The 20,782-nt window shown below is 48.9% G+C and overlaps 1 protein-coding gene across 3 annotated transcripts in view; it reads right to left on the bottom strand.

Moving 5' to 3' along the window:
- Positions 1-11,497: 11,497 nt before the first annotated feature.
- The window catches only part of LOC126525261 (meso-2,3-butanediol dehydrogenase-like), a 71,140-nt gene continuing 61,855 nt past the window's right edge, over positions 11,498-20,782 (bottom strand). For 2 of the 3 annotated variants that reach the window (XM_050173288.3, XM_055067586.2), the window contains exons 8-9: positions 20,382-20,445; positions 11,498-12,064 (exon numbers count right to left, since the gene is read on the bottom strand). In XM_050173288.3, coding sequence (XP_050029245.3) covers positions 11,864-12,064; positions 20,382-20,445 — 265 coding nt within the window. In that variant the 3' untranslated portion in view covers positions 11,498-11,863. The remainder of the gene's footprint in view (positions 12,065-20,381; positions 20,446-20,782) is intronic. The other variant, XM_072287295.1, reaches the window with a different exon arrangement.

Genomic DNA, 20,782 nt, shown 5'->3' with positions numbered 1-20,782 from the left:
GGCTTGGACCTCGAGCAAATATTCAGATTTGTCGGCTTCTGTCTGTCTAATCTCTTCCCAGGCAAATAGTAATTCTCGGCATCCGATTCGGGAAAGGCTAGCGCCAAACTCGGGTGCATGGGTTCACTCACAGTGCTGAAGTCTCTGGCAAGCCAAAGCCTATCGCACACACTTCAGACACTCCCAAACGGGTTCTCCGTAAACTGGCGGTGAAACTGCCTCGTTGCGGATGCACATTCGGCCAGTCTAATCGTGTGGTCCTTCGCGCATCTCACCCACTCGTCTCCACTCCTTGAACCCTTTGAACTGTCAAAGTCAGATGATGATGAGGCATCCGTTTTGGCAGCGTCCTTGCGACGTTTGGCGAGACGGGCATGGCGTTCATCCAGGGTTTCGGCGGCACGTTTCGCTCGATCCGCCTTTCTTCGTCTCTGTGCAGCAGCATGTCGGCGAGCTCCATCTGCCAGACGATCGGATTGGGCTTCGCCACTGCTGAACCGAAGACAGTTCACGAGGCGCCTCGCCTGGATCATATATGATGACTGCCAGGGTTGCCAGGTCTTCGGGACACAAAGTAGTCAAAAATTGCCGAAAAGTAGCCAAACGAGTCGCCAACTGTGGGAAAATTTTATTTAGTAGCCAAAAAAGCAGCCATGCTGCCTGTAGTCAAAAACCGCCGATTGTTCTGCATAAAAAGAACGAAATAAAGGCGGGAAAAACCTGTAGTATTCTTCGGCACCGACGGGAAGCAAAAATAACGGAACAGAACGTTATCACATATTATTGTAATATAACTTAGCAAAATGACTAGCTGACGTCTTATACAAATCTAAAACGGCTAGAAAGAACAAGAATTGTGCACCAGCACAATATCACAGAGCTCATAAATAAAACGAAAAGGTGACTAAAGTAATTGCAAAACCAGTCAACATTTGCACATCACTTGTAAATATTGCTGCTCACCTTTCCCCCATTTCTCACGGCACTTGAAATCAAGAATTGGCGACACCTCTCAGGCATAATCCGAACTTTATCATGAGGATTGCAGCAAGCAGTTCGTGGGACATTATGTTCGTTAAGTCACTCTTTGTTCCTGATATAGTTGAAAATATGCGTTCCGCTTATGCGTTGGACAACGGCAAGACCAGCAGCTTCATTGCACCTGCAGCAATGTCCTGCATGGTATTCGAACCTGACGGGTCCTGATACTTGTGAACCAAGGTCCAGAAATCGATGGACATATTCGCATTGACGATTTCTATGTGTCGCAGCTACCTGACTTGTTCCTCAATGCGGTACTCTGGGCAAGAGAATACGCCACGCGGCAAAGTTTTCAGTCCCTCTATAGCATGCCGGCCCAGAATCACTTGTGGGCTTATTACTCTCAATTTGCGGACAAGTCACGTCGAGTTTCGATGGAGCTTCTGTAAGTCGCCCGAGCAAGGTTTAATGTAAGCAAAGCATCGATCGCTTCAGAGAATGTTCGTCTTCGGTGCTGAGTTTCATTCCTTGGACATGGACGAGATAACTGCTTCCTAGATTAATGTCATCTAGTACAAGAAACGAGGCCGTATCGAGGCCGAGGCCAAAGAAACGAGGCCGAGGCCAAAGTACAAGAAATATAGATACTAGGTTTGACAGGTCCAGATTAGAGAGGCTAGAGTCATCGTGCTATCGCAGCACGCACGGCTTCGGTATCCTGCACAGGAGGCGCCTGAAGAGTTTTTGTAATGCTTTGAAGATTCCGAATGGATCAATGTCTAACCCTTGGAAGAGCTTGTTTATTCTTCTCTGTTCATCAAGGATTGGTTCCAAAAACATGAGGTAGCCACGGCTCGTCTGTGATGCCCAAATATGGGGACAACGGTACGTGTACTCAAAGGTTTTAACGGTTCTCTTAAGCGGAGCCTCCGAGAAACCAATTGAGGACAAAGCCGCTGGTTTCGAACACGCACACAAACTTTTAATGGAACTAAAAAGGCTTAAAATAAATGATAGAAAGAAATAGAAAGAATAAAATAAACACTCAAATACACATCACGGCGGTAAGACACGTTTGGGGCTAGCGTGAAGCTAACTAGTGCGCGAGTCCGGGCTTGCCACGACGGCAGGGACACATAACAGTCTCGACGCGGCGACGCGGCGACAAGCTGACGAAGGGAGTTGCACCGGTCTCACCAAAGGTCGTGGTGTAAGTTGGTTGACCGGGCGACCGGAGCGCGCCAGCTCTGGCTTGAAGAGGTAGAGCAGGCGGCTTGGCGGCAAGAGCAGACGGCGGTGGCGTTCTAGACGGGAAGCTGGGTGTAGGGCTCGGACCCGTAGCCCGACTGCTCTTGTCCTGCCCACGTGCACAGAAGCTCGAACGCCGGCCTCGGGCAGCAGGCGGCACGACAGACGGGGGCGGCGTTCTGGCCGGGCAGCTGGCGTAGAACTCGGGCCCGTAGCCCGACTGTTCTCGTCCTGCCCACGGGCGCAGAAGCTCACCGGCCTTGAGGAGCTGACGGCACGCTCGGGTAGACGGGCGACGCACAGGAACGGGCTGGCAGGAGGCCTCGGTCGGGTGAAGTCCTGGTGGCTTCAAACCGCAATTCCGGCACGCCTAGAGACAAACGCATACAAAAATAGCAAAGAAACTTAGTAGTACCTAGGCAAAGTCAGCCATTGAAGGAGCAAAAACGCCCAGATTTTCTCTCTTGCACCCGCATGTACTAGCGCGTGTGCCCAAACGGGTGGAGACTCTTCAAGTTAGACACTCTTTTCTAAAACTTGTTCCTTTATCGTGACGCAAAGGCTGCAAAGCTCTTTGGGGCCGCAATTAAATACTTTCCGTTAACTCCATCACCTCAACATTACGGCCTCAGCGTCTCCTGTACAAGACGGCTACAGCTGCTACGTTGAAGCCGAAATGAAACGTGTATCATCTCACTACTGTCTTTATCCGCTATTTATCAGTCTGACTAAGTTGACGAAGGCTAAGTTTGCGTCTTCTTCCCACATAAGCGTTATAAGTGCTCTAAATTTAAAGAAGCTCTCGATTTATTGAAATAATTATGAAGTCTCTTCAGCAGCGGTAAATGGAGGTTTAACTTATTATTTACAGATTAGAAGAGTCTGTGACTTCAGTTTTAATATTCTTGTTTTTACAAGCCATCGCTTTCTTATTACAACCGAGGCTAGCGCCAGGCACAGGACGACGATTTGAAGTGTAGAGGTGGGATCGATCTCGACCGCCATCTTGTTTGTCATCGTTGTCTCTTTTGCAAATATTGCAAATACACCTTTATATGTGACTTCTGCAACGTAACAAAATGGTGGAAGTGCTGGGTACCGTGCACCTTTCACCATCTCTCATCGACCATCTCAATTCTGGTCATTCGGAGCCCACACTGCGCACGTTGGTGCTCCGCGACGGCGTTCTCTGCCGTCTCAGCTTACGCCCTTAAGGACCAGGATTTATACTCGTTGTAGCACGACATCTGCGGACATCAGTTCTTGAACAGTTACATGACGCCCCTACTGCAGGCCACCTCGGCGTTTCGCGTACTTACGACCGCGTACGGCACCGCTTCTACTGACCAGGCCAGTACCGCTCGGTGAACCGCTACGTTGCACCTTGTGCGGTCTGTCAGCGCCACAAAAAACATGCTGTGCTGCCCGATGGACGCCTTCACCCCGTCTATGTGCCCTCAGAACCATTCTTTCGCGTCGGTCTCGATCTTCTCGGCCCTTTTCCGACGTCAAAATCTGGCAATAAGTAGTTTTTGAATAGCGTTTTTAAACCAAACGTAAATGCATTACGTACGTAAAGAAGTTGCGTCGTCCTCACTGCGCATGCTCCGGTCGTTATTGGTTTTCTGTGTGCTTTATGTGTGCTACGATAACATACGTTATTTTGCGAGTTTAACGTTCGTACTGTTTATGGCCGCTAAGAAATAGCGTTGCCGAAAATGACCGCACCCATGGCTCCCGCATCAGCGTGAATTCTCGTGATGGCTGCGCTCTGACTCACGTTGATCGCCAGTAACAATTTAAATAAGTTTTCGCTTTCTATAAGCTACACTCAAACATTAGTTTGAGTGGAGTTTAGTTTGAGTGGAGTTTGAGTGGAGACCCATCGCCGATTCTCGCGCCGATGGGTCTAACGAGATGCGTCCGCATAGCAACAGCACGGTGTTTGCAAATGAAACATCTTGGTTTGGATACGTTTGGCACGACGCACCCGACGACACCTAGTTTTATAACGTGTTCTTTACGTTTGCGTTTCCGCACGGTAAACTAAAAGACGTTAAAGGACGCGCACCGTAAAGTCGTACAAAGGTTCTTACGTTAAGGCGACAAACGCTATTCTAAAACTGTATATTAAGTGAGTCGTTGTAGCGGCTGATTGCGCGACCCGGTATGCAATCACGCGAGCTTTGTGCACAAGCTGTGCAAATGAGGTGGCAAATTTCCTTTTACATGATGTCATCCTCCATCACAGCGCACCCCGGCAGCTGCCTATCGATCGCGGCCACACGTTCTGGTCCGAGTAGTTGAATACCAACTTCGCTCCTGTGCCGAGCACAAGCTTTCCACTGCCAACCACCCGCAGACAAACGGACTGACGGAGCGCCTCAAATGTACATTCACAGAAATGCTATCTACGTACATTTCTGACGACCACAGTGATTGGGACAGCATGTTATCCTTCGTGACCATCGCCTGGAATTCGTGCCGCACAACACCGCTGGCTTTTCACCCTTTTACCTTCTGTTCAGCCGCCACCCTACTTTGCCCTTTCACATGTTGCTTCCTTCCTCGACGAACACTCACACTATGAATATGCTGAAGACGTCTACGCCCGGGCTCACACGGCACGCTGCAGATTGCCGGCTCCGTGCTCACTGAGTTCCAGGCCGCGTAGATGACCCGATACAAAAACCGACATCGGGACGTTTGATTGGCTCCGTTGGCCTCCTATGAACGCCATGCCGCCGTGCCGGCTTGTCTGAAAAACCGCTGTTGCGTCATGAAAAGCACCCTGTTTCGTCAGCTTGGTGATGTCAACTACGAGATCGCTCCGCTGGCCACGCGTGTCTCCATGGACGTTGTGCATGTGTCCCAGATGAAACCTATAACGTCGCCGCAAATTCGCCTCTCTCATAGTTGCGCAAAGACGGCACCCTTAGAGGTGGGGTTTATGTTACATTGTAACCAAGAGTGGCGCCAGTCAGAAGACGGCGATTTGACGAGTAGAGGTGGAATCGGTCACGACAGCCATCTAGTTTATGCGTCGATGTGTCCCTTGTAAATATTGTAAATACATCTTTATATGTGACTTCTTCAACGTAAAAATACATAGTTTTTTTTTTTTTAGGTGGCAATCTCTACGCATTTATTTCAGTATTTCAGCTACCAACTAGCCCAACAAGACGTGCTCTTAGTATCTGTGCTTGTTGGCTTCTCATATATATATATATATATATATATATATATATATATATATATATATATATATATATTGTAGTGGGTAATATGCATGTGGCACTGTGCGGACTGCCGCCGCTGCGGCGCGAGACACGAGCGCGGGTTGTTGATGCGAAGCGCTAGGACTCGTGATCTAGAGCTACCTGCGATCCCTCGAACGAGCTACAATAAACCCCATTTCATTTGGTGGAGGTGCGGGGTAACCTCGAAAACTGGAACTCCGAAGCCGGACGCTACCGACTGCTGCGACCATGCCTGACGAAACCACCCAGGAAGATGCACCACAGCCTCCGACGGTCATCGTTTCCGCTGCATTGCGCCAGCGTGATCCTGCCATCTTTAGCGGCACCGATGATCATGACGTGGAGGATTGGTTGTCATCTTACGAAAGGGTGAGCCAGCATAACAAGTGGGACGACGTAACGAAGTTGCACAATGTGCTGTTTTACTTAACCGGCGTCGCGAACCTCTGGTTCCGAAACCACGAACACGATTTCACAACGTGGAGCAGATTCAAGACAAGTTTCACAGATGTGTTCGGGCGCCCCGCTGTGCGCAAGCTTCGCGCAGAACAACGCTTACGGGGGCGCGCACAACATCACGGTGAAACGTTCACAAGTTATATCGAAGATGTCATTGACCTGCGTAAGCGCGTGAATACGTCAATGGCGGAACAGGACAAGCTAACACACATTATGAAAGGCATTGATGAGGACGCATTTCAAATGTTGCTAGCGAAGGATCCGCGTACCGTGGCCGAAGTTATCAACTTGTGCCAAAGTTTTGACGAGCTACGGAAACAACGCATCTTAGCTCGGCGCCCACCGCCTACGGAAGATTCGTTAGCAGCATTGGTTATTGGCGACAACCACACAACTTTGCTGACGCAAGTAAAAGAATTTATACGCGAGGAGGTCGCGCGACAGCTCTCGATTTTGCCGACCACGGAGAAGCCTTCTCAATATTTGGCTCCAGCGATCCGACAGGTAATTCAAGAGCAAGTGACCGAAGCTCTTCCACCTCCGTGTCAGCCGGCTCCCGTGGCCGCGCCTCTGACGTATGCTGAAGCCGCTGCACGGGCGCCTCGTCTGCCGGGATTCTCACCTCCGCCTTCAGCGCCTCTCCAGCCGGTGTTCTCTCATCCGCCCTCGCCTCGCCAGCAGGTCGCTCCCTTTTTCAGCGCACAGCAGCAAGGCACAAATCCTTGGCGCACTCCTGACAACCGCCCAATATGCTATGCCTGCGGTACACCGGGACATGTAGCGCGCTTCTGCCGCTGGCGCTTGCCGGCCTTCGTGGGCACCGCGCGACCACCCAGCTCCGGCTTCCGAACATACCGTATGCCTCAGCGACCACCACCGGAAGTCTACGCTGCTGATGACATACCAGCACCGCAGTCACAGCTCTACAATACTCGTCGCTCGCCTTCCCCTCGTCGGACCCATGCGTCGTAGGCCCAGTGCCAGTACTACTGAGGCGGAAAACTTATTTCCGCAGTTCCTGAGGCACGAACTGCGTCATCGCCGGAACATCAAAGTCCTCGTTTTTCCCCCGCTAACGTTATTGAAGTGTCTGTTGATGGCATCAAATGTCTTGCGCTCGTCGATACAGGTGCATCTGTATCTGTGATTAGTGAGAAACTTTGCCGTGAATTACGGAAAGGGACCATGATGCCTTCGGTATTATTGCTTAGAACAGCCAGTGCACAACAAGTTCAGCAAGTCGCTATGTGCACTGCCAGGGTGTTGATTCGAAACATTTTGTATTCGATTGATTTCTTTGTGCTAACTTGTTGCTCCCACGATGTGATTCTCGGTTGGGATTTTCTGTCGCGCCATCACGCCGTCATTGACTGTGCACGTGCTGAGGTTCAGTTCTCCGTTCTGTGCGATTTGCCATCTCACGACTTTAGAAGTTCATGATGTTACCAGGATCTGTGTAGCTTCAGATACTGACCTTCCCCCTCACAGCGCGGTATTTGTCCCTCTTTCATGCGCATCGCTTGCCGAAGCGACGGTCATGTTTTCACCCGCTGCCGTCTTCATTCGCCGCCAGCCTATATTGTTGCCTTTCGCCCTCCTCACGGTTCACCATGGGGCTGCAGAAACGCTGATTTCTAACCCAAATTCGTACACTTTGGCTTTGCACTGTGGCGAGACTATTGGTACCATCCAGACTGTGGACGCTGACGTTATTGTGCATTTCCCTGTTCCCGACGACGTGGATACTGCCAACGTAACAGCACTGGCACCCCATGTGCCATCTAACCGAGTACCACCGGATGTTTTTTATCGCTCTATTGCCGACGACCTCGAGCCGACACAACGTGAGCGGCTTATTACTCTTTTAAATGATTTTCACGCCTCTTTTGACTGCAACCAAGCATCATTAGGCCGCACATGTACCGTCTCTCACCACATTGATACGGGACACCACGCACCATTACGCCAGCGTCCGTACCGCGTGTCATCCACCGAGCGTCGTGTCATCGCCGACCAAGTTGAAGACACGCTTGAACGTGGTGTTATCAAGTCATCCTGCAGCCCTTGGTCATCTCCTGTAGTACTCATTAAGAAAAAAGATGGCTCGATTCGTTTCTGTGTGGACTATCGTCGCCTCAACAAGATTACACGAAAAGATGTCTATCCTCTACCGCGCATAAATGATGCCCTGGATTGTCTTCATGGTGCCGAATTCTTTTCTTCTTTGGACTTGCGATCGGGCTATTGGCAAGTGCCAGTGGATGAAACCGACCGCTCGAAGACAGCTTTTATTACGCCTGATGGCCTGTATGAGTTTACAGTAATGCCATTCGGCCTCTGCAATGCACCCGCGACATTCGAAAGTATGATGGACAATCTTCTACGAGGCCTCAAATGGAAGACGTGCTTGTGTTATTTAGACGACGTGGTAGTTTTCTCCCCTGATTTAACCACTCACCTCTCTCGTCTACGCGAAGTCCTTACTTGCCTTACCACCGCCGGCCTTCAACTTAACTTGAAAAAGTGCCGCTTCGGAGCCCGCCAGCTCACCATACTTGGCCATGTCGTGTCCAATGTCGTGTCAATATATATATATATATATATACGTCAGTGTTTGCGTGTGCGCGAATAGAGAGGAAAGCGAGGGGCCCCATTTTGTAAAAATTGGTCGTATTATCATAACAAGCCGCCAAATAAAGACAGCATAGCGGAAATTAACTCCATCGTTTCAACATTACGAGCTCAGTGTCGACTCTACAGGATGGCTCTAGGTGCTTCATTGGAGCCGAACTGAATTAGGGAAGCGATAAATAAATGGAAATATAAGTGGATGAAAAAAATTGGCCGACGATTACGCTTCTTGGTAACGCGATCATTTAGCGCAGCTGCTGGCTTATTTCAGCAACAGGAAACCGCATACAGAAGATGCAGAGTCGAACGCAGGTGATTCTGCGTTTCGGATTGGGCAGCACACACCCCCATCCGCCGCTATCGAGCCGACGTTCTTGGGACGTGCCATCGCGCCTCCTTACAGTGGGTCACCGCCGCGGAGGGGGGAAGGGAGATGAGCAATCATTATTTGATGTTTCTTCTGAGGTCGGGTGAGCAAACGGGTGGACAACAGGGGTATTGAGTTGAGGTCACAAATTCATTCACTCATAGACAAGCCGGAATGTGGCCTCACAAGGTTGGGGTGCGAAGTAGAAGTAAGGGGACGAAACGCTATAACTGTCTTTCGAGTCACTGCAACGGCACTGCGCCAGGTAAGGGGAGATATAGGCCAAAAGTGGAGGTGTGATGACAGCCAGGCGCAAGCACTGCCAGAGGCGAAAAATGCCACTCAGGAACGCGCCGCGCCAAGGGGGAGCGAGAGACACGACTGAGAGCCGTACAGCCACTCGACACGGAGACGGAGGAGTAGAGAGCCGTGGATCACACGCGAGGCGGCAAGGAGCACGAGCCGCCGGGACCGCGGCACTGACGCGACAGCGGGAGAAGGGTCGGCGAGGGCGGAGTGGACGGTAGCGGCAAGAGTCACCGCAACGGCGCTATAAGTACGAAGGTGGCGAGATGATAGGCGAGAACACGTGGTCCGGCTTTGGTGGACAAGGGGAGTGCAAGGCTCGCGCCATGCGCGACACAAGGCTCCAGGAGCGCGCGCAGCTAGAGAAGTGCGCTGGCCCCCGCTACGGAGGTGGTTACGGCGAGGGACAACGGCGAGGCCGACGGCTTCGCGAAACGGGCGCCAAAGATCTGCGCTCTAAAAACAACTGGCTGCAGTTGGGGCATGAACCAATGCCTTCGCATTACACCTGCGATGACCTTACCAAATGGGCTACCGCGGCGGCCTTTTACCATTCACTTTCTGTGGCATTTATGTTCATCCACTCGAACTATCCCTGGCAGTGTTAGCCAACGCCACCACTCACGGTAGCACTGAGTGATGGCGCTGGCTAACACCGCTTGGTGTAAGTGGTCTATCTTTCGAACAGAGGAGCCAAAGCACAATGTGGAACTTCAATGTCGAGTGTCGTGCCATCAATGTCGAGTGTACACCTCCTCCAAACGAAAATGCCACTTTCCTAACTAAACGAATCGTTAAAATTCTCCGACAGCTGCATTTGAACAGGAAACTTCGAGCTCGAAAGCCCAATACTGCAACCATTATGCCACGGACGTTTTTCCCCCACAACAACTTCCCTGATAATCACATCCTGCTTGGTGATAATCACATCCTGTAAAACGACGGAAACAGTCTGAAATTATTCAATGCGTCATCATACGTCAAAACGTGACCGATCTCTCAGATATTGCAGTCAAATAATGGAGGTCCGCTGGTTCTCCTAGTTCCATGTCGCCAGAGGTGACGCGATAAAGCGCCGTGCTGTGTCTTCGTGCCTATCTCACCCCCCAATCCGCTTAGGAAGAGTTCGTCTTTGATATTCTTGAACTGAGGATTGAATCGGCTTCCGACATTTCGCCTCGGAGACTTTGCGCGCATTTTATTGACAACTTTGCAATTAAGTTACTTATTCTATTTTTACTTAGTGATGGTGCGGGCAAACGAGGGGGAGGACGCTCTCTTGATCGTGTGCCCTAACGTCAAGGCCAAAGTTGTTGGAGATACTCAAAGTAACGCATTTGGCGGCAGAATGTATGTAAAATTGCAACATGGTATTTTTTTCGGGAGTGGAAATGAGAAAAACATTCTACGTTATTGTCTACCCCCCGATTCGTTATTTTTGATTGCCTGCGTATTTGCCATAACGACGTTCCTCTACCTTCCTGAAACCGATAGCAAAGAAAGCTGAAGTTGATGGAATGAATGCAATAATTCTTTTAGATGAACCTGTGGTTCTGGGAGCAGAAGGAGTCCTTAAAGCAATATATAAAACATTAACGACGAACTTACACAGCCAGTGATATCTTGTTTTATTTTAGTTATAGTAGCCACCATGAAATTTCAGAGCTATCGTCTTGGTACATTGAGACGAGAAATGAATTAGCACGAAGCGGTTGGATACTAGAAGCATTTAATTTCTTACTAGCGTTGATATCGGGAAGCTCTATAACATGCAATAAATATTTGGCCACGAGATTTTAAGTTTTGCGGATGTGGCCTATATGTTTCGATTTATTTATTTATTTTCCATTTACCCACGCACTCCTCTCTTTGCCACACACATCGCAATTCTCGTCCACACCAAACTGTCCAACGTTCATTGCAGTGGTCATTGCTGTGAGTTTTCGTGGAACTTTTAAGCGAACTTCTTCGAATAGACAGGCTGCGTCGCATATTGTGTTATATCAGGTCCCCTGCTAGGAATAGTTCAGAGAGAAAACTAAATACTCAATAAAGGCTTGTTTTACCATGTCAGCTTGTGTACTGCCGTTTTTTCTATTTTCTTTTACAATGCTGCTGGTTTAAAAACAGCCTAGAGCGCCTTTAAAGCAAAAACGTATGACGGCCGCGCGCGTCAATCTGTAGGTATGCAAGGTACGTTTGCAAAAAAAGAGAAAGAGAAAACGAACAAAATATCCAAGCTCAGTAATCAGGAGAACGTGTGGTATAGCGCACATATTTTTATTTTGCGTGGTGCATAAAGTACTCAACGAAGTTTCAATACTGTACGTGCACCCTCCAATATAACAGTTAATACTTGTGCGAAATTAACTTTTCCAGGAGAAACTGCTCGCCCACTATATTCAGCGGCATTCGAGAGCCCAGTATTTGTCCTTGTTTGGCCGTCCATGGCCCAAACAGGGTGAAAGTACTGCTTTCAATGAGCGCGGGTCTCTAAAAAGACCGAGGTAATTGCAAGGCGGGGGAATTCTTTATGAAAAGGGGATTGCCAGAATTTCCTTGGTTTTTGCAGTGTAACCTGGCAGCACAGCAAGGTCTCGTTCTTGGCTTCTCATGCAGTCTTCTGGGCATCCAGCGTTGGGGCGGAACCCGAGACGCTGGACAGAAGGAGCAAGCCCCCATCGACAGGCATTGTGAACCCCGTGACGAACGCAGCATCGTCGGATGCCAGGAAGGCGATGCAGCGGGCCACTTCTTCCGGCGTACCCACTCGGCCAAGCGCGTGCTTATCAGCGTTCATATTCTCGAAGATCTGCAAGGACGCAAAGTTCAGAGAACCATAAGACCTAGTAAATTATCATTTACCGGGAATTTTACCTAGCACATTAGGGGACCCCGAAACACAGTGCACACGGTACAAATAGAACAGTAGAAACAGAGCGGTCCGAGTACCTCGAAATACCAGTGTTAAGAAAACACCAGCTGATGAGGAAATTGGTGCCACTTCCACTCCCTCAAACTTGACTTGTGAGCTCAGGTATTATGCATACTAGCATTACCGCGTGAGCGTTAAGGAGCCCGTGTAGCAAAAAAATCCGGCGTCGGCATGCATCCGGCGTCTCGCATCGACGTCCGGCGATGGACGTCGATACGACGAAAAGATTGTCGAACCAAGTATACCCAGGCCTTCCATGAGACGCAAGGAATTGGCTGAACTAGTTTAATTCTTCAAGCTAGAATACGTCGAAAATCGTGAACTACTTACGCAGAACCTACAGACATGATAGCTCTCAGTTTGTAATTATAATATACGAGAAAACATAATTAAATTACGCGAAAACTCTAACAAACCCCTTTTCCAGCGTTTCTACAATGCATACACCGGAGACGGCATCCGACATCTGCGCATGCCGGCGCGTAAATATCTAGGAGTCCACGGAGCGGCGCGCCCACTTCCTGGAAACACTTCCAGATTAACTCGCCTCGCCACATCGCGGCCCATGCAAGAGGCGGCGTTTCTAGCAGAAAGCCCGTCTTCGGGCATAGCGCTCGACGCGAGCGTTTCCCGGGAGACATTATGGTTACATCCGCTGCAGCTGCCGCAAAGTGTAAGAAGCAGTCAGGGATCTTTGAATGCTATCGCGTTCCACTCTTTAAGGCGACGCTTAAGCTTCCTCCAAATTTTTTGTGCTTCTGTACATAAATTTCTAAAATCATTCTCCTGCTATCGAATTTCTTGCGGGGACAACTTTCCCATAAAGTGAGCGCTATATAGCGAAGGAGCTTGTTGCGATCTCTAGCTAGGTTTCACGATAATGATGCATGCCTTATCAGCGTTTATTCAGCCCAATGCGTTCAGCCAAAATCTGTCCGTGACCATGCAAGTTCTGAGAAGCATGCACTCCTATGCTCAACTAAACCGGTATACTCTCTGCTGGACACGTGCGCCTCAATATGCGCGATCGATAAGGTAATGCAATGCCGTAGTATGTGCTACTGGAAGCTGTTTCCTCTGCCAGCCTCTGTGATACGGTGCGGCTGCAGGTAAGCAACGTTTATGCGCTACTTGCCTGTCACTTCTCAGAATTGAGACGCTGCCGGCACTCGACGCGCAAATTCACGTTTACGTCGCACTTCGCAATGTTATCTCCAAACTTTCTGACCTAGCTCACGGATACCTTCCGAAATAGCTACGCAGGTTTTCAGCCACGCCCTGCTTCCTGCGGGTGACAGCGTCACCTAGCCGATAAGAAGGAAGCCCACTCAAAACGTGAGCGCTCATTATCACGGCCGAGGCCACCAAACTAGGCCGACAAGGCGTACCTAGTAAAAAGGCCTCGGCGAACACATTCCTTCGCCAGGGCCACCACCACAAACCACTAGCATAGCATTCGGCGTCTCTGCTCCGCTGCCTATGGCGAAGCCGTCGTAAGTTTTCAGTGCGACACTCGGCGCCACTATATATACTTTCTCGACTGCGGCAACGACGCCGATACAAGCAAAAGGTTTGATACTCGATGCGCTTATAAGCCATTTGCGCCGTGACCACTCCCTGCACTGGGGTCTAACGCGAACATGTCATTTGACTGCGAAACAACTACGTATAAAGGACACTTATTCTAAATATGAAGTCTAGAGCTCCACTTCTGCACATTTGTGGCAGGCCTTGACATCATCGCCTCGACAGGCAAGTGCGACCATAGTTGTTTTCCGAAGCGAGAGCGATTTCGACCTTACATGTCTCCTTCGCAGTGTTAAGCGCGCAGCTACGCATGAATGCGATGCTCACAAAGCCAGAATGTGCCGTCACGTATTTACATTAAACAGCGTGCCCCCCAGAACCTCCTTGCTATGGGCACGCATAGATGCCAAGCCGCACAAGAGCGCCTTACGCACACGCATGATACCCTGAAAAGCTGCTCTAATTCATTAACGACATATCTGTGTAATGATACGAACAACTCCAAAGCCATCGTGCATGCCATTCCTTTGGATTTTACTAATGTCATGCTTGCTGAAAGTTAGTTAATAAAACATTGCAGTATCATAGGCTTTTGTTGCTTCATTAGGCTTTCGTCCCCTATATAACTTCTCCAGGAGACCCAATGCTTTAATATCCGGCTAAATCATATTTTAGAGCTCAGCTCTTAGGCGCCAGGTCTTGCTACGAACGTCAGAATCTCTCGTAGCCGTGTAACGAGCACAGCGAAAAATGAAAGAGCGACCGCGGAGCGAAGCGTTGGGTGAAAGCCGGCGATAGCAAAGAGAGCGCTAGCAGGAAAGCGGAGGACGAAGATGCAGCGGAACCACGAGGCGGACAGTGGAGGAGGAAGATGTAGCGTAAGCGGAAGAAAAAAAGCGGAGTACCACGCAAAACGGGGTTCGCGGCGACGATTGCTACTACATTGTGCCATATTAGCGCGCGTCGCCTGTTCACCGATTACGCCATCGACGCCATATATGGAAACGAAGGGCTGCATGAGCGACGGTCGGTCTGCGGCGGCTGCCTTGAATCGCGCCCACGGGGCCCTCACGCGCTGCCTCTCGCGATCTTCCGATTAGCGAGGCAGTCGCGCCACACTTCACCCCATTTGCAAGGTCCTGCACGAGCTAGATTGTCCGTGCCAGTCAATATATTGCAAAATGAAAACACGTAAAGAGTTGTGCCCAAATTTCGCGTTAGGGAGCATCGTCATCTTCTGAGAACTCTTTAGAACAACGCATCGAGCACGGCGACAGAGACGGCGCAGCATCTGGAATTGTGCTAATAGTGATTACGTACGTCTGTAAGCAGCTACAAATCACCCAGGTAGCAGCCAACCCCATCAACACTATGACTAACAAGCACCTCACCCAACAACAAAATTGGGGGACCGTACGCTGACGATGGTGAACGGCTGGTGGACCCGTTGATAAATTATTTGGACGCACCTGCTGCTCTGTTACTCCGAATCGGACATAGCAATTCTCAATCAGATTTACTCTTGGTGGACCTGAACAGTCCCAACGTAGAGTAAGGCACCTGTCAAAGCCTGACAAAACCACACTGCCGAAAACCGGAACCTTTAGCTCGCATCTATGTCTTTAGCTTGCTGGAAGGGACACTAAAGCAATACAATAATTCAGTTTAGACTAATGAAGCATTGTTTGAGAACCCTGCAGGCAGTCATTTAAAAAGAATAGTTTGGTTATTAGATGAGAAAATGGAGGTCCAAGTATCAGTATTTGAATTTCGCGCCCAAAACCCCAGCGCCGGTGCGTCACCGTGACCTCAGGGACTCCAAACTATGCTCTCGCATTTGGACCGCGTTGGCTGAATAAATGTTCCCGAAACGTGCCATGTTTAATATTTGGTTCCTTTAGAACACAATGTAGTCAATCTGTACCGCTATATAATTAGTAGGCCCTAGAAGATGCCATCGAAATCCTGACGTCACAGCCCCCAGGTGCAGGAACATAAATAGGCGTCGCGACCCGTATTTCGTTCTTGCGCTTTTTCTGGCTTACTAAATGTCTTATTGTTGTAAGAGTGGTGTTTTTGGTGTGGTAGAACGGTAATTTACTGATGCAGAAGAAATCATTTTTCACTTTAGTATCCCTTTGACGATTCCACACGCGCGCGTCTGCACAGCTCAACAGGACACTACCCAGACTGTCGGTGGTCCGTGGCCTCCTGCGATCTCAAAAGAAACCAACGATGACACTCTTGGCAGTGATCACAGTATTTTGGAGTTCCACTTACGATTGGGCAGCACTGGTACCCAGCCCATTATAGATTAACGCGAGACCCACCTAAACGATTGCACACGAGTACGCAAAACACTTGAAGCTGAAAAAGCACCCCGCGAGGACTCTAACGTTTGGTGCCGAAAAGCTCAGAGGAAAATCAAGCAGCATATCGAAATTACTGCAAACACCCAAGATCACACAGATGCCTTTCTGGCACCTTCTAGTTATCTGGGCCAAAATGTGAAAACTTGTAAAAAGATGGCAGAAAAAAAGCACTAGCTCGAGCTCAGTATTTACCCTCTTACAAATGAGAGTCCAAATTACGCCGACCACTTCGCCGAGGAACGTTGAATGCAAGTCTGCCAAGGTATAACCGGAAAGCTTCTGACATATCGAGCATGCACCACCTCTTGCAGTTTCTTCTGGGTCAGCTTCAGCCCAGCCATGCCTTTCAATAGCACCAATTCCAGTGAGCCGCTTCTGCTACTTAAATTTCTCAGTGGGTTCCCGAACATTGTACTCTTCATTCAAACGACCGCTCATTCATACATCCCTACATCATCAGACCCAATATCCATCATTCAGACATCCATACCACCAACGTCAAGGGCATTGACTTTCCATTGTGTACTGTGGAACGTCGATGCGGCTTGCTTCGGCTACACAGTAAAACTGCATCCAGACAAGACCGTGTTAGTCAAGCTACCCTATGTAATCTGCCTGGCATCAAGAGGGCCTAATAAAAGTAAGTAGAAGACAGGACGACGAGGGGCATGAAGAACAGCTTGTCCACGTTGCTCGTTGTCCTGTCTTCTTTCGCGCTTTTACTCTTTTTAGACTGTGGAATACCAACTAACCTAAACTGTCACCTTTCTTAGTTATATCAAGAAGGCGTTTGACCAAGTGTGGTCGTCCTTGCTTGTTCGTTTTCAGTTATTTGCGTGCCTTACTCTACGTATTGTTGTATTAGAGTAGCGCAGCGAAACGTGGTGTCGCGTGCACTTTATGTCACAGCGTTATTTTTCTTTCATATGGAAATGTTCTCCTAACCACTTAAGCGTTTTATTATGGAGGGTCAACTTTCTCTTGACGTACTATAGGCGGCCCTTGCTCTACCTAGGTGTTCCTGAGCGCTATGGCCTTATGGTATTACATATCGCGCTATGTGTCCCCTTGGTAAACGAGCTCGGAAGATACTGACTCCTGCACCTTTACAACGACTCGCGGCAGACGGGCACGGTTCCCCAGGAAAAGGAGTCAAGTGGCCTGGTACCGCTCCTCAAAGCTGGCAAGTCGCCTTTGGACATTGCGTCATACCGTCCGATAGCACTTACTAGTTTTGTAGGAAAAGTAATGGAATGGATGGTTCTTACGCGCCTGGAGTGGTACCTAGAGTACTACGAAATTCATACACACGTGCTGACAGGACTTAGGAGCGGCCGTTCATCTATAGACAACTTTCTCGACATGTTAACTTGCGTCGAATCCCAAAAAGGCCTATAAACGCTTGTCTGCTGCCTTGTTGCTAGATATTAAAGGAACTTACGATAATGTCACCCATGAAGCCATTCTTAAAGCCTTAGAAGCAATTGCACTTGGTGGCAAGATATATTTCTGGGTTCGTAGCTACCTCGAGATGCCATTATTCTACGTGCTCACATGGGATGGCTCAACACTCCAGTATTACAGTAGCGATGGAAGTCCCTGAGGGCGGAGTACTATGCCCAATGCTCTTAATCTAGCCCTTATTGAACTACTCGAGAACCTGCCAAGCACCGTTCGGCTACCTACGCCGAAAACATCTGTATCTGTACGTCGGGGGTGACAGGCTTCAGCTTGGCGCTCGGTTTCAGAAGGCGGCCTCATGAGCATCACGCTGCCTTGGCAAACAAGGACTGAAGGTGAAATGAGAAAGGGCACCGTGGTGATATTTAACCGGAAGGCAATGTCTACATACGGCACATGGATCAATGGACAAAGGATATCATCCAGCAGAAGTCACAGGTTCTCGGAGGTTGTGAGAGACACAGACCTGTCCTGGACCCCTAGGTAGACCACAAGAAAAAGCGACTGATGGCTATTTGTCATCTGTCCAGGTTTCCTGCAAGAAGAACTGGGAGGTGTCCACACAATCCATGTTACAGCTGCACAATGTGCTGCTAGTTATGTTCCCCCGGTAAGACTATGTACCTGTTATATCGAACACCCGCAAATTTAATTTGCATACATTTCAGAGCACTCAGACTCAAGCTCTGAGGATATGCCTTGGAATATCACGCAGTGCGTCAACGGCTGAACCTACTGCCATTGTTCGAGTTTGTTTAATCACAACGCACGTCGCCATCGAGACAATGTGTTCGCATGTCCGGCATACTGCGCGGACCCATTGCGAACACCTGGCCACACTCACCGTGGAAAGTCTCCGCATGTAATTTAGCCTAACTGTCAGTGTATATCGTGTCTTGCTTGCATCGTGGCACACACCTGCGTCCTGGCTTGTGTCTCCTCTATGGCTTAGTACAAACCTGAAGTACACCTCACAATTCCACGACTTCAGAAAGTCAAATCTACCACCATTTGCACAAAAACAATTGAGCTTACTCCTGTTGTGCGAGAGATACAGTGGCCGCTTGCACATCTAAACTGACGGATCGACTACATGGACCAGTTCTGACGGTGTTGTGTTTATAACGGCGAGAGAAATAACACTGCGATTCAAGACATCACATCTTCCGACATCCGTGGCTGCAAGCTCACAGTTCAGGGCTGTGCGCTTCAGTTTATTGACAAAGAGAGTCCTGGCACATGGGCCGTGTTTTCCGATCGAGACCGGCTTTACACAGCATTCAGTCACTTCTTCAACGTGGAGCTCACGAACAGCTAACGTACGAAATTGTCAAACTTCACAGCGACGTCAAGCAAAAAGGCCACAAAATTATTTTTCAATGGCTACCTGGCCATTGCGGAATCAGTGGAAATGATCAAGCAGGCAAAGCTGTCCGAGAGTCACATCAACAACAACACAGCGTTACCATTCCTCTGTCCAGGACAGACGCTACAAGGCAGCATTTTCACCTGGCATGCAAGCTCTCTGGAACAGAGTGAAACACCTCTAATATAATACGCCCCTAGTCGCACGAACTGAACCCTTGGCTCCAACGCCGACCTCCACTCGGACTTCATCGACGTGAGGCGAGGCATCGCTTTTCTACTGGCTGTGGTTGGTAGTGGCTTTCTCGAAGGCGTACACTACTTTCATTGGAAGGAGCGACAGTACGTCTGCGACTGCGACGTCTGTGGCGGCAACCAGAACATGAGACATTTATTGTGCCACTGTAATCACTTTCAGTCAAAAAGACAAACAGTAGCTATGACATTGCGATGACTGGACGATCAACCGCTGTCCGTGCAAGCGCTACTTGAAAACCGTGCCTCGTCGGCCCGCAAAGTTTTGAAGCCACTTTTGTCTTTCTTAAGGGCGACTTCCTTATATGGCTTGCGCGGCCCCTCCGCGTGCGCGCTCGAGCTCATCGCCTTTTTCTTCGTCCCTTCCCTCTTTCTATCTCATCTTTATATTCCTTCTTTCCCGTCTCCCAGTGTAGGGTAGCCGACCACACGCATTCCTGGTTAACACTCTTGTCTTCACTCTTTATTTCACCCTCCTGCTTCACCAAGGTGACAAATTTTTGTCTGTTGAATATTTTTTTTATCATTTTGAAACTTCACTCCACCGAAAGCCCTTTGAAAGCTTTTTCAGTCAATTTGCTTCATCTTTTTTAGCGTGAGAAAATTAGTTCATCTTTGGCTATGCCGCATACATGTACTTATCATTGCCACAAACGATACAGATATCACCATTTCAAATCTGCCAAAAAGGCTGAAAAAGCGTTCGATGCCAAAAACTGGTATCTCAGCGCCTACAAAGTGCTCCCTTCATGTAGCAGCAAACAAATACCGCAATAGACGCGCCCCTAAAGCGCTCACGATATGCCTTCCATCTATGTTGTAGAACACGAAGAGGGAATCAGTGTGGCCTTCAACGCGCTGAAAAAGTGCTGAAATCGATTAGTAAAAAGGAAGTGAAATAATCACGGACAGAAAATGCCGGCAATGCAGCAACGTGTGTGTAGAATAAAAACTAAGTGGACGCGTGGAGTTGATTCGAGTCGCTTTCAAGGCAGTATTATCACCTGTGACGAGCTGAGCTCGTCCAACACACTCAAGGGGCTAACTGGATGCATTGGCTTGCAATATCTGCATGGCGATGTCTTAAAGGCCTTATTGGATTAGATAGTCCTAATGATAACGGTATGTCTGTGTTATGAGAGCTTGAGGGAAAGTTCAGATAATCAGAATGTATTCCTATTATTCGTAATATTATTAATACTCATGGCGCATACCTCCATGTATTCCTCGATGCTGACCGCAGGTGTTTTCCCAATCAATGTGTTGATATAGGCTGGACTGCAAAGAAAAAGTGAATTTGCATGTCACATTGCTTGTCACTTTTGCCTACTTCGCAAGTCACCTTCACACTTGCGAGCCATGCGAGGCCTTGTTCAAAGATCATCACCATCATAACATACAAAGGTGCACTGCAAGACAAACTTCCGCCTTGTTCATATCCTGCTTTCCGTTCTCTATCAGGAAACTCTATAAGCCCTCCATTACTCTGCCCATCAGATATTTCTTGCAGCACTTTTTGCCAAAATAATCGATTCTTTCCATCCGTTGCTTTTCTTTCTGGGAAGTTACAGGAAGCACGCTGAATGGCACAGTTGCAAGTCTCATTAGGACCGCA

This window comes from Dermacentor andersoni, chromosome 3, assembly GCF_023375885.2.
Source record: "Dermacentor andersoni chromosome 3, qqDerAnde1_hic_scaffold, whole genome shotgun sequence".
Classification (NCBI taxonomy): Eukaryota; Metazoa; Arthropoda; class Arachnida; order Ixodida; family Ixodidae; genus Dermacentor; species Dermacentor andersoni.
Note: the sequence above shows the minus strand (reverse complement) of the source record. Positions and strands in the feature narration are given on the sequence as shown.